This window comes from Trichechus manatus, unplaced genomic scaffold (assembly GCF_000243295.1).
Source record: "Trichechus manatus latirostris isolate Lorelei unplaced genomic scaffold, TriManLat1.0 scaffold00209, whole genome shotgun sequence".
NCBI classification, from domain to species: domain Eukaryota; kingdom Metazoa; phylum Chordata; class Mammalia; order Sirenia; family Trichechidae; genus Trichechus; species Trichechus manatus.
The window spans coordinates 1523354-1537198 of NW_004444145.1; the positions used below are offsets into that span (position 1 = coordinate 1523354).

Genomic DNA, 13845 nt, shown 5'->3' on the forward strand with positions numbered 1-13845 from the left:
GCTGCCCTTTTACCTGAAGCCGTGGGGCTGAGACTCTGCCGGCAGCAGGCCTGTCCAGCCTTGGAGAACCTGGAGGTACCAGGTCGTCGTCCAGGACCGTTCTCCCCACTTGTCAGGAGAGCTCAGGATGGAGCAGGTATGTGAGCTCCACCCCTCACACCACCCCTACACCTACCCCCACCCAGACATGCGTAATTTGTTTGCAGGCTGCCTGTCAGGCTGACCAGCATATTCCTTGGGGTGCCGTTGGGGTGCCAGAGTGACGGACAGATCTGCACGTAGGGGCCAGAGAAGCCAGCAAGGAGTGACCAGCCAGAGTCAGCAGGAGACCAGAAGAGACAGGGGAAACCAGACACCAGAGAAACAGAGGAAACATGCTGGCGTGCAGGCTCTGGACAGCCATTGTCAAGGCGCTGTTTGCCGAGTTCCCGGCCACAGGGCTGTATGTGTTCTTTGGCATGGGCTCGGTGCTGCGCTGGCCCTCGGCACTCCCTTCCATACTGCAGGTTGCCATCACCTTCAACCTGGCCACAGCCATGGCTGTGCAGATCACATGGAAGGCCAGCGGGGCCCATGTCAACCCTGCCGTGACGCTGGCTTACCGCACAGGCTCCCACATCTCCCTGCCCCGAGCTGTAGCCTATGTGGCTGCCCAGCTGGCAGGGGCCGTTGCAGGGGCTGCTCTGCTTTACGGGGTCACTCCAGGAGACATCCGAGCGACCCTTGGGATCAACGTGGTAGGTGCAGGTAGGGGCATGTGGCAGGTGCTAGGGCAGGGGGACCTGGCTGGGCCAGGAAGAGGGGGTCCAAACAGGTGCAAGGGTGGGGGGCCAGGGCCCAAGGAGGGGAGGAGGAAAGGACTCACCCACATGCTCCACACCTGCTCCGGTCTGGGCCCTGGAACATCGGCCTTAGTCCAGGCAGAATAGGAATGGGATTGTGATGCAATGAACGGACAGAAAAGGGAGAAGCCACACCAACGGGATGGAGTAGGAGGAGGACCAGGCATTTGAAGGCAGGAGCAGCTGAGAGAGGGCTGGGGCTGCTGGTATGGAAGGGGTCCTGGTGGGCACTTCATTGTCCTCCCCAAGCTCCACCCCATGTCGACTTCTCCTCTGTTTCTGCCCATGCTCCTCCCTCCCATGTTCTTCCCATGTTCCCACAAGTACCTTGAGGCCTCACTCCTCAATTACTCATCTTTCCACCCACTTCCCTCAGCCCCCTCCTTCCACATCCACCCCCAGCACCCTCCCAGCCTCCTCCCAAACTTGCCTTCCAGCTTCCCTGAGCCTCCCTTCCTGGAACACTGCCCCCCACCCCAACCCATGGGGTGGGAGGGGTGTCACTTCCTTCTCCAGGGAGCAGGTGTCCAGGGATGCTCTGAGCCCCACCTCACAGCTCAAGCTGTGAGGTGGGGTGGTGTCACCCCTTACAGCTGAAGGAATGAGGCCCAGGGGTTCACTGTCCCATGGACAGAGCCTGCGTCTATTCCAGCATGGCCCCCTCCGCTCAGGTCCAGAGCAACATCTCTGCAGGCCAGGCTGTGGCCGTGGAGCTGATACTGACTCTGCAGCTGGTGCTCTGTGTCTTTGCTTCCACTGACAATCGTCAGACCTCGGGCTCTCCTGCCATCATAAATGGGATCTCAGTGGCATTGGGCCACCTCGTTGGGGTAAGGGATAAAGTGGACACAGAGGTACTGCACATACACTGGGTCCCTCCCTGAGGAAGCTGCAGGGGCCCTGAAGGCTAGGCAGGGTCCCTCCCTGAGCCTCCTGTGCCTTGGGGCCGAGGCTGTGCCCCACACTCTAGGTCCAGGACATATGCTGCAGAGGCCAAGGCTGGGGATGGGGTCTGAGGAGGGCAGAGGGGACTGTCCCTTCACAGGCTTGCCTTAGGCCTCCTCACACCCCAACCTGCACTTACTCCCCAGATCTACTTCACCGGCTGCTCCATGAACCCCGCCCACTCCTTTGGGCCCGCTGTCATCTTTGGGAAGTTCACAGTCCACTGGGTAAGCCCCTCTACCAGCAGCTATGGTGGGGGGTGGGGGTGGGGCTCCAGTAGGGGCAATAGGGGCTGTGGGTTTCACCAGCAGTGGGTCCACAGAGACTTGGGGAGATAACCCTTCCCCACCACAGACCATCTTGACCACTGGGGAAGGTTTTCCTAAACTCAGAAGACCAGGGTGCCTATCCTGGCTGTACTTCCTTTCCCTCCAGATTCCACAGCCCCAGGGACCCTGTGGACTGGCAAGAAATGAGCTAGGGCAGGAACTGCAGCCTTGGCCCAGGCCTCAAGTCCCTGGCTGCTTCCTTATTCACTTCCTGCAGCTGGACCAATTTCCAAGCTTGGAAAAAGAAAAAGACAAACAGAAATAGACCCACACACCAGCAGAGACAGGAGCAGCAATAGCCAGGACTCCTGGCTGAGACAGGGGAGGCAAGAAGGAAAAGGCAGGAGAAGGTGAAGAGCCTAGCCCCTGGCCCCAGCCACCACTGCATAGCTGAACCTCTCCTTTGAAGGCAAGATTCCCCCACTTGTGTGGATTCAAGAGGCAGGACTCAGGGTTCTCAAATTTACTACCCTGTAGAAAGCTCAAGGGTTCCTCAAGACCAAGCCAGCACTATGGAAGCAGGCAGGGGTTGCAAAGCCACCCCATGGTCCTAATAGCTTACCAGTGGGGCATCTACTTCTCTCTGCCGCCTCAAATCTTCTGGGTGGGACCCCTGACAGGGGCTGTCCTGGCTTCACTGATCTACAACTTCGTCCTATTTCCCGACACCAAGACCCTGGCCCAGCAACTGGCCATCCTCACAGGCGGCACTGCGGAGGTGGAGAGTATGCTAGGGGTGCAGCCCCAGAAGAAAGAGTCCCAGTCCAGTCTAGGTGACACCGAAATGGAGAGTGTGTCAGATGACATAGACCTCAGTCCTGACCCTCAGGCTTCGGAGAGGTGCCCTGGAGGTGGGCAGCATGCCTTGCATAACCTGACTTGAGGTTTTCCTGGTGGGCTTTGCATGGGGGGATGGAGAGGCTTGGCCTCCTGTCCTCACAGGGTGGGCAGGGGGTGCTAATCCCTGTCCCTGGCACTCCATTTCTAGATAGAAAGACTCTGGGGAGCAAATTCTGTCCAGTTCCCTCCCCCTAGGCCTTCCCCATCTCTCAGTGCACAGAGCAGAGGGAGGGAAGGGGAATCATGGTTACCCTACCCTTCTCCCACACATCTGGATCACAGTGGGAGTCCTGGGAAAGGGGAGAGGAGCTCAGACAGCCGCTCTGCTTAGGCTGAGGGCTGCAGGGACCTCGGGGAGCCCTAACTTGTAGCCTCACCTTTGGGGAGAAGGGGCCAGAACCTACTAGAAGAATCAGGTCCTGTGCTAGCCTTCTGAGCTCCTCAGAGAAGGGTTTCTGCCCTTGGTGTGATTTGGGGCACCATGGATGCCCCTTCATACTGGGGGTTTCCTGAGGACAGGGATTGCCCTCCCAATAGATCTTCATTCCTCACCCCTCCAAATGCCCTTGGGAAGAGCTGACACAGACAGGAACCACCTATGGGGCTGGCAGAGGGGCAGATATGGGCAAGGGTAGGTGGGTCCAGGAATGCCTTTTCCAGAACAAGCTCTTCCCAGGTGTTTGCCCCACCTCCCTCTCCACAGGCCCACTTACAGGAACTTTCCTGAGACAGGAAGTCCCTATCCCATTCCTGGGCCAGAAGAAGCCTTCTCCAGACCCAGATCCTCAGCTCAACTGGGATCCCCAAAAAGCTGTTGAATAAGTCCAAAGGATGGTAAGAACCCTGGGAATGACCCAGGAAACCAAGATGTGGAGTCCAGTGTGCTGCCGAAAGTCTAATAGAGTCTCAATTGGTTTGTTAATATTTAAAAGCTGCTATAAATCTACTCTGCTCATGACCTGGGGTCTTATCTGGATCTTGGCTTCCCTTCTGTAAAATGGGCACAACCCTCCCCCAGGAACTGCTGTGAAAACAAACAAGAGATTGGAAAATGTTTTTGGAAGTTAAAATGCTAGAAAAACAACCCCAATAAATGATGATTATTGTTGCAGTTACTGTAATTATTGGGTTTGAATACAATTGCTGTTGGTAATGGAAGGGAGGAGGGAAGAAAGGAGAGAGGGAGAAGATGGGGGAGCGGGGAAATGAGTCAGTTTTTCTCTCGTTTCTTTGGCTTTCCTTACCAGCAACCCTGCCTCCTTCTCTTCTGGGTCTACTGACCTGGGAGCATTGTGGGTGTAGGGTGTGGGGGCTGGGGAGGGGCCCTTGGAATAAAGAGACAAGCCAATAAAAGTCAGTTCTTTTCATCTCTATGGTGCCCATCACCATGGTACCCTGAAATGCAGCAGCCAAATCCATAAAATAGATAAGTCCCTTCCCAGGATGTTCCCAAGGGGCTGGGGATGGGGAAGGGGCCACCAAAGTCTTCCTAGGGCCCGCTAACAGAGGCCAGCCTGTGACCTGTGCAGTAGCTGAGCCCCTGGGGATCAGCCTGAAGCCACGCTCAGCTTTCTGTATTATTGCCGGTACAGAGTACTGTTCCCATCTCCCCAAGCTGGGCCCCACTCATCCATCTTCAAAATCTCTCAGAGCCAGGGCTTTCTGTGCCTTTTTCCAAGCAGGGACAGCTGTGTGTGCGTGTGTGTGCATGTGTGTGTGTGCACAGAGGACGTGATTGACTTGCTAAAAGTCACCCAGCTTAGTACCACAGCCCCCTAAGGTTTCCCCAGCTCCCAGCTTAGAATTTTCCAAAACAGAGCTCAAGGGGGGCTCATACCCTGTGCAGCCAGAGGAAGGAAGGGAGCAGGAACTAGAGGGTTGATGAGGGCAAGGGCTGGAGCTCCTACAGTAGGCTCTTAAGCTTCTTGACAGATTATTCCTGGGCATCCCCAGAGCCAAGCACACAGTGGTGCTCAATAAAAGTCTGCTGAATGAATGACTGAGGCTGGGCGACTGGGGAAGGGAGGGAGGGATGGCAGTCATTGATCAAGGGGAGGAAAATTCAGGAGGTACGGCTCCAAATGACAGCAGCTGAAAGCCTATGCCTCCAGGTAGGGGCAGCTTGTGAAGAGCGGCCATATCAAGCCATCGGAGCCTCCATCCACGGCTCCAGAGCAGGCCTTGTAACCTCTGCCACAGGAACTGCAGAGCCCAAAGGGCAAGGGTGACCCCCTAGAGAGAAAGCTGAGGGCCTATTTTCACTAATAGTTCTTACAGCTATTAGCCCTCAGCATTGACTAGTGCAAGAAGAGACAAGCTTCCTGAGAGATGAGGAAATAGGTCAGAATCTCAAGAGCATTGAAGGTTAGACACAGAAATTAGTAACCCAAGGTTAGCTTCTCCTTGGCTGGAGCCCTTTAATGGGACAGCCTGCCATCTGTTTGTGTGAGGGAAGGGCTGGCCTTTGGGGAGCCAATCTCAGCACTTTCAGCCTGGGGAAAGCAGGCTTTATCCTCACAGACCCTGGGCCTGGGTGAGGGGAGGACAGAGACCCAACCGGCTGGCCCCGGGTGCACATTCCCTTCCTCCCATTTGTCAGGGGAAGTTTTTAATTAATGGTGTGTAATCTGATCTGGCCCTTCTCCCTGCTGAGCACTGCCTTCAATCAGTGGAGCCATCTGCAATTGCAATTCATAATTCTCCAGAAAGGGAGGAGGATTTGGGACGGGTGCCTTGGTGATTAATACAATTAGCCTTTTATGTTGATGATTGTCTTAGCAGGAGCAGATGAGGCAGAGCTCAGAGCCTAGGCTGTCGCTTCCCAATTGGTTGGCATGGAGCCCTCTCCGCTCCCCACCCCCACTGCGCTTCTTTAACCTGCTACCCCCAGGTATGAGGAGAACCGGCCTAGTCTGGGACCATACTGTGCAAGGGGAAAAGCCCAGGAAGGGGCCAAGGCTCTGGGACATAGCTGGTATCCTAAGACTGAGGGAAGAGGAGGATCATGATCCAGAAACTTTCACTTTCCGAAGAAAATCACTTTGACCTAAAGATCTTACGCACCCAAAGTAAAAAAAAAGAGAGACTATAAAAGAATAGTATAGGGGTTGAAAGTTTAGATACAGGCTTAAGTACTTATGAGCTGTGTGAACCTGAGCAAGCTACTTAAGTCTGAGCCTCACTTTCCTCATCTGGAAAATGGGGATATTAATACACACTTCATAAGGGTGCTGGAAGAACTACACAAGACGAGACGTATGTATTTCCATCAGTGGTAGCTATTTTTGCCATCATCACAGTAGACTGCCATCCCCTCTGCCAATGAGTGCAGCTGCTTCCCCTAGGGTTTCAAATGAGGCCCAGGCTATTACTACAGAAGCGATTGTGTCCTTCCCAGTACTTGTGCTAAGGTAGAGGAAAAAGGAGTCAAGAATCAAACACAAGAAAGAGAAATAAGAGCCTTCTCAGGACAGAGGAAGAAGAGCACGGGAGTGATCATGGCAGGAAAGCTGGTTGGGGAGACATTTGGGGAATGAGGGTAAGGAGACTGGGTGGGGAGGTAATGGGGTGAAAAGAAGCAGGACTTTGAGGATTTGGAATGTCCTCATGAAAGCTAAGTAAACACAAAGGAAACAGCCATCAGAGCGGAAGGTTTAAGAGGTAGTACAGATCAGAATCACTGAAATTGCCCAAGGACTGATCTATAGTGAGGTCAGGTGGTCTGGAACAAGCCAAATGCGATGTTGATGGGGCATTCTCGTCTCTCTGGGCCCACAACACTGTTCTCCATGACCTGGAGCAGCTCCGGAATGTTCAGGGAACAGGCTCAAGGAGAAAAGAACACATCAAGAGAGATTTTAACCTACGGCTTAATGGCAGGCCAGAGAGGAAGAAAGGGAGGGAAGGAGGAAGGGAATAAGTTAAGGGCTAATCAAGATGAAGCATCCGGCCAAGCTGTGGCCACTCTGGGCAGCTGTGGCAGGGGGTCTGCACAGCCAAGATGTGTAATCACTTCCCAGAGAGAGACCACTACACTGAGCGCAGTCACATAGTTAGCAAAAGCTGTGGAGGGGAGGCACAGCTAGTAGAGGGTATTTATGAGAGTGGGGACCTTATGGCATTAATTAATAGGCTGTAGTTAATGGGTGGAGCCCTGGTGGCACCGTGGTTAAGCACTTGGCTGCTAACTGATAGGTTGGTGGTTCGAACCCACCAGCCGCTCCACAGGAGGAAGATGTGGCAGTCTGCTTCTGTAAAGATTTACAGCCTTGGAAACCCTGCGAGGCAGTTCTACTATGAGTTGGAGTTGATTCGAGTGCAACGGGTTTGTTTTTTTTTGTTTTAATTAATGGACAGGAGGGACCAGACCCTGGAGGAGGACATCATGCTTGGTAGAGGGTCGAAAAAGAGGAAGGCCCTCAAAGAGATGGATTGACACAGTGGCTGCAACAATGGGCTCAATGGGCTCAAACAGAGCAGGACAGAACAGTGTTTCGTTCTGTTGTACATATGGTTGCTATGAGTTGGAACCGACCCAACGTCACCTGATAACAACAAATGGCAGAAAAGAGGGGAAATGAAAAACAATGCTTCATTCAGAGCTCTGATTAAGCTAAAGAAACAACTATTGCCAGAGCTGGAAGTGGAAGAGGACACAGAGAGGCAGGGACCAATAATTTGCACCTATCCCCATAGGCAGATGAACAAAGACCAGACAGGCCAGGGCCTAGCCTGAGGTCAGAGGAGAGGCCAGGACAGCAGTCAGGAGTGTTCAGTTCTGGAACAACAGGCTGGACTCCTCTGCCTGGAATATTCTGAGTCCTAACTGCCTTATTCACCCTCTGAGATCCAGCTCAAATGTCATCACCGTTGAGACTCTCTAAGCCTCCAGCTCCCCGCCTCCTCTGAGCTCTCAAAGCACTCTGCACCAAGGTGTACTGAGGGCAATGAGTGCGCGGGGGCAATCTCTAAGTTGTGCCTCCTCCCCACCCCATTTTCAAGATGAATAATGTTGATAGTGGCCATGCAGCAGCAGAAATGGCTTCTTCCCTCTTGTCTGGCTGCCTCAGTCAGGTGCCTTTCATATTAGTGGCACCTCAGAATGTCATTCTGTGCCTCATCTGACGTCTGCTTGGACTTGCACCTGGGAGCAAGTGCCCCCCTTTGCACCTGCCCTCCGCCATAACGCCTCTGCTCTGCACCCACCTCTATCCTGGCACTAAACACATTACTTCATAGTTATTTGAGCGTCTCTCTCTACCCAAACAGGAAGACCTTCTTAAACAGAATTACATTTTAGCCTACTTCTCATCTCAGGGTAGCAGGCTCCTTGACCTTACTCTCTGTCCTGTGCGGCTGGCCTTCTTCCTTTGTTAGTTCTCAAACCATGGTCTCTATCTCCAAAGAATACCCTACTCCCACCCCCAGTAGCTCTGGTATTCTGGATCTGGTGGAAAAATTGGACAAAGGATTGCAATAAACTTTCCCAAACACCTGCCCAAACAGAGTATCTAACACCTCTAATCTTTTTTGTTGTGTTTAAAACACCTTAAGTGTGTTTCAGTACTATACTGTAATTTCAGAACTCCTGCAGGGTCTACTATTATTTTAGACATAGCATCACTGATTCACAATGTTTTATGTTGTTTGTCCTTCCCTGCTTCAGGGATCACATGTAATGGCTCTTGGGGTCATGCCTGGGACAGATTTTGATCCTATTCCATACACAGCTTGTCTGCTTCTTTGCACCAGAGCTTTGGGTGGAACCTTGGTTTCCTTGCTTTTCCTGTACTGCAGCTTCCCTCAGACCTGGGGAAAGTCCGTGTTTTAATGTCTTTGACCCCAGCAGGTTCCCTGGCCTCCACATCTGATCCACAGCCTCTTACATGAACAGCAAACACTTCCACTATTGATTATAAGATGCACCACTATCTTCTGAGCCATGAAGAAAAAAGCACTGCATTATATTTGAAAGATGCCACTGATAATATACCTCAATTCTCAGAGATATTAAAAATATACAGTGAAACCTGTGAGAGCCAGAACTTGACAGGACTACCTTGTTCTTCCGGGTCTTGCAAGTTTTCCACCTTTGACAGGGCACACCTTTTCTTTCACACTTTTCTATTGCTATTTGTGAAAAATATTTGCATTTTCCTTCTCTGACAGGTTTCTACCTTACATAGGCTCTGGCTTTTGCAAGTTTCACTGTATTTTTTAAAGTGCATCTTAAATCAATGAAATAATTTCTCCTTCAAATCTTGGCTCTTTTAGTCAAGTTTTAATATTGGAGGGTTTCAAGTCTTCTCCTTACTCTGAAGTGGATACCCTTGCCCTCGAATGACCTCAACTCCCACACATCTGTTGCTATACCAGCTTCTAAGTACCCAGGCCACCCCTCATGTGAACATCTCCTCTTTCCCCAATGCCAGGGAGAGAGGGCTGTCCCAGAAGAGAACCCCACTTTTTTCATGAAGGCAAAACAAAACACAGCCACGCCACGCCGGGATGACAATTTTGATAATGGCCTAGCACTCCAATACCATTTATCCAGCCACCTCCCACTCCATGAGGTTACAGTCCCAGGGCCTTCGGGGCGGCATCAGTCATTTCCTCCTAATCGGGCTAAGACAGCTCCACTAAGCTGCCCACTGCAGGCAGTTCCCATTAAAGCAAAGCAGCTGGAAAGGGCTTAGCCCTTTAATGCCAGCAGCTGTATCTCCACAGCACGGCTACTCTGCTGAGGGGCTGGTCTTTGGCCAGAAGCATCAGGCATTTTGCTCCAGTCAATGTATATTAACCTGGGAGGAGAAAGCAGTCAGCTCCCTGGGAGGAGGGGAGGTGGTTCATTTAAGCACCTCCACCCCTTGGCTTTGCTTTCCAATGAGGAAGAAAAATTCCAGCCCCTTCATGTGTCTCTCTTTCTACTAAAATCTGAACAAACTGTATCATCTCAGAGGCAGTGAGAGCTTTCTCTGTGACAGGGGCAACTCCATCTTAAAAACTCACATAAGGAAAGAGCCACTTGTTAGTTCTGACAGCAAAAAACAAAAGGACATCAGGCCACTAACCACTGGAGTCACTCTCCTTTACTATCAGTTTATTTTTTTTTCTCTGAGGTCTAAAGTATTCTTTTGATCCCAGGTATAGACATAGCAGGCAGACTACTATCTCCTCTTGGAGCTTGCTGAGCCGTAGGGTTGATGAGGGGGAAAGCTGAACAGCCCTCAGGAAGCCCTGGCACAGAGCAGGCTGCTGAAAAGAGATCACTCGGAGACTTCTTACGCAAAGCCAGATGGTGAACATAAGACAGGGTGAGAGCTAATGCCACCCACTCAGGGGAAAAGCCAATAAACTAATCCACTGACACGTTTCTAGAAGCAGGTTGATGGCTTTGGCTCAGAGACTCATCTGTTCTTGGCTTTGGGCTTCAGAGCACACAGGATGCACATGGGTGGCCTGAGAACACGCTACCACCACAGCAACCTCAAGTGCTCACACCAGCTTCTTCCTTCCACGCAGAAAACAATCCTGGATCACCAAGCCTCTACAGGACAATAATCCCAACCACTAAGAAATCCTCCTGTCCTCATTGATGAAGGGTTGCACAACTGATTATTGCAATTGCTGTAAGTTGTACACCTGTAAAAAGTTGAATTGGCAAAAAAAAAGAAAAAAAAAAAAAAAAAGAAATCCTCCTGTCCCAAATGCTTTTCCCAGCAGTTTGGGCCTCCCTGCTGTTTCTGAGTCATCTGTTGAGGGAACTACTTATCTACAAGCTCCCAGAGGAGAGAGATGGTGTCTGACTTTCACATCCCAAGTAATGGAAAGTGTTGACTAAATCTTTGATAAACAGATTTCATGGAGTGTGGCAGAACACGAACGAAGCACTAACTTTCTTGCTCATACAGCCCTCTGTGGAATCCAGGGCTCTAGGCTGGATGGATTTATAGAAGTTTTTACAATAATGGGGACAACTCTTGAATTGTAAACAATACTTTCTTCTCTACAGCTTAGCTCACTTTCTAGTTGATTGTGTTGCAAAAGAACAAGACCCTTCCCCTAGCATGGGATACAAATAACACTGGCTCAAGGCTATTTACTAACATTTAGATACCTAATAACACATTAACAGGTCCCACAGCACTGAAGAAGTTTGAAATAGCAAGCACCACAGCTGAGCTCCAGACTAGAAGCTGTAATTCCCAGGTTCTAATCCCAGCTAAACTACATACCAGTTTGTGGGAGTCTGAGCCAAAGCACCTCTCTGGATCTGTCCGTTTGGGATAACATCATCTGCCCTGCACACCTCACGTGGGTGTGGCAAGATCAAATAAGATGATAAAGGAAGAAAACACTCTGTACACTGTAAATCACGAAGTTAAACTTCTAGAGGCTTTGCTGGGGATTGGTTCCTAATTCTCTGTCTTCACTGATGACCAAAGATATTAACTGGCAAGGCTTCACTAGAAGTCTAAATATCCATTTACATGTGTCTGGGCCAAGTACACAGATGGTGCCCAGCTATGGTAGATGGGCGAGTAATGCCATATAAAAAACAATGCGACTAAATGAAGCCTGGCAAGAGTTACAGAGGGAGAAAGAAGACAAAAGGAAAAAATCCCTGCTTCCAACTACGAGTCCCTGAAAAGTGGCTTCCTTCCCCATCCAACATGACTGCAGAGGACAAAGCTCACACACACTACAAGGTTATGCCTGGTGACAAGCAGCTGTCTTCCGCCTGACTTCGTGAGTAGAAACCATCAACAAATACAGTCTGAGAACCAGTGTCTAATAAATTACACGTTAGGAACCTCCTGGCCTGGTGCCTTTACTTATTTACAAAATATACCAGCTACAGGAAGCAGATAAAGAAAAAAATTACTAAGTTCTTAGATTAAGTGGCCGTTCTCCACACCGTGTTTACATTAAAAGCACAATGGCTAACATGCCCCAACTCTGCATGCTTAAAAGCTTTTCGCACCAGTGGCTGAAACCTGAGTCATCACCAAGACTATAGTCAAAACACATTTATTGAGAACCTACTGTGTAACTGTGCTGACTTTAACACTGAACTAACCCTGTGCCACCCTTGCTTCTCAAATCTGAATTTCCCGAACAGCTCTTTACCTGCTCATGCCGAGAGCCTTAGAAAAGGTGATGCACAATTAAGAAAACCACTCGGCGTACCATGCACAGCAGAGGGTCCTCCAAATGCTTCTCCAATAGAAAATTATATATCGTATATGGATACATACACACACACATATGCGCACACACACACATCTGAAGCTTGAAGTGAGCAGGTAGGCTCCACCTCAACAAAATAAAAACAGCAAGCATGGATAATCTTTGTTCCTGCACTCCTTCAGCTCTCCTTGTCATTTGTGCTGCCCAACAATTTAAGCATGAATTCAAGAATTCAAGACCCCTTTCAATGCCATGAACAGGTTCAGTTCATGGCCAAAAATGACTATTTTTTTCATGGTAAATCAATTGAGCACCCTATAGTCCTCTAACTGAAACTCAGGTATCTTCCTGCACAAGATACAAAATCTCATGGCCATTTCCTAAAGACATTCCCCCCTCTATCTCTGTAAGCAATGAATTCAGCGTAAGGAAGGAGAAATTGTTAAACATCTAGCAATAAACACAAATTGTTGCTGCTGAATCAAACCATGTAATGCTTGCCCAGTTAAATAAACATCTAACTTGGGAGTCTTACACAGATTGATGGAGGAGAAGGGACATAAATACCACAATTTAAAGATTCTGGTTATTAGCAAGTGGGATAGTAAAGTTAAACCATATTATAGGCGGAATAAGAGGTAGTATCAGAAAGCGTTGGGAGCAGATGGGGTGACAGCCACTTCAAAGCACTGGACCCCTTTCCACATCAAGGAAGCATAATTTAATCAAGAAGGCCCTCAAAAGTCAAGCTGTTCCACATGAAGTACTGTTAAGAGAAGTTGAAGGTGGGTATATATTTCCCTTAGCTAATATCAGAATTATTTTCATGGCTAAGATCTCTTGGCCTAGCCCAAAAACTGAACAACTGTCTGCCAACATTTGACACACAGGACCATTTCCTTTTTCGTTAATGGGCCATCAGTTCCTGCATAGGGTAGTCTCGCCTTCGCTAATGTTATACAATCCATTTACTTCCTCTACATTAGTGACTTAAAATGCACCTTGGGGAGATACTACTGAACAGCAAACATGCAGCCAGGCCAACACTAGGCTTGCAAAGACTTAGGAAGAGACAGCATCTAGGACAAAGTTTAAAAAAAACCTAGCAGGCATGTGTGTGTGAAGGGGGAGTAAGGGGAGATGGGACCCCATCCTCTGTCAATTTGCTGAGGCAGATGGGACCTGCTGTGAGAGCTGCCACCTCCTGGGAAAAAAGCCAGTAGGTTGCCTCCTCTCTCCAGAGTTACATATTAAGCCTGCAACTGTTTACATTCAATCTCGGATACATTCTGTTCACCGGCCTCAGAGCTCCATGTGCAGGTGCCCTCAGTTAATCATCTCAGCTCACTCCAGAGTCACTTCCAGCAGTGAAGGATGTTCCAGGCAGTCAGCCAGCCAGAGTCGATTTTTTTTTTTTCATCTGCACCATTCTAGTCCCTTAAGACTTGTTTAAAAAGTTTGTTTTTTTGTGTAGTTTCTTCGAACGAGAGGAAAACAGTCACAGGACAAATCTGGGACTCCGCTTTAGATAATGAAAGAGACTGAGTAAGAAATGAAGAGACAATCTCCTGCTGGTAGTAAGGTTGGGTGGGTCCAGAGGGTGGGAAACAGAGATGAACAACTGACTCAAAATACTTTACGAAGGAAAATATTTTCTGTAAGGCCTGGAAGGTTACCCAAGACAAGAAAACCAACCTCAT

General features: G+C 49.7%; 1 protein-coding gene across 1 annotated transcript; it reads left to right on the forward strand.

The window, feature by feature from the left end:
• The first annotated feature begins 374 nt into the window (after positions 1–374).
• On the forward strand, positions 375–2999 carry AQP6 (aquaporin 6). Its single transcript, XM_004388381.1, has 4 exons — positions 375–737; positions 1514–1672; positions 1934–2014; positions 2712–2999. The coding sequence occupies exons 1-4, from the start codon at positions 375–377 to the stop codon at positions 2997–2999; spliced, it is 891 nt and encodes a 296-aa protein (XP_004388438.1).
• The last annotated feature ends 10846 nt before the right edge of the window (positions 3000–13845 follow it).

Coding starts and splice junctions, on each gene's coding strand:
- AQP6 (XM_004388381.1), top strand. CDS start 375: ATGCTGGCGTGCAGGCTCTGGACAGCCATTGTCAAGGCGCTGTTTGCC. Junction 1,673..1,933: donor CATTGGGCCACCTCGTTGGG/GTAAGGGATAAA, acceptor CTTACTCCCCAG/ATCTACTTCACCGGCTGCTC. Junction 2,015..2,711: donor GGAAGTTCACAGTCCACTGG/GTAAGCCCCTCT, acceptor CTGCCGCCTCAA/ATCTTCTGGGTGGGACCCCT.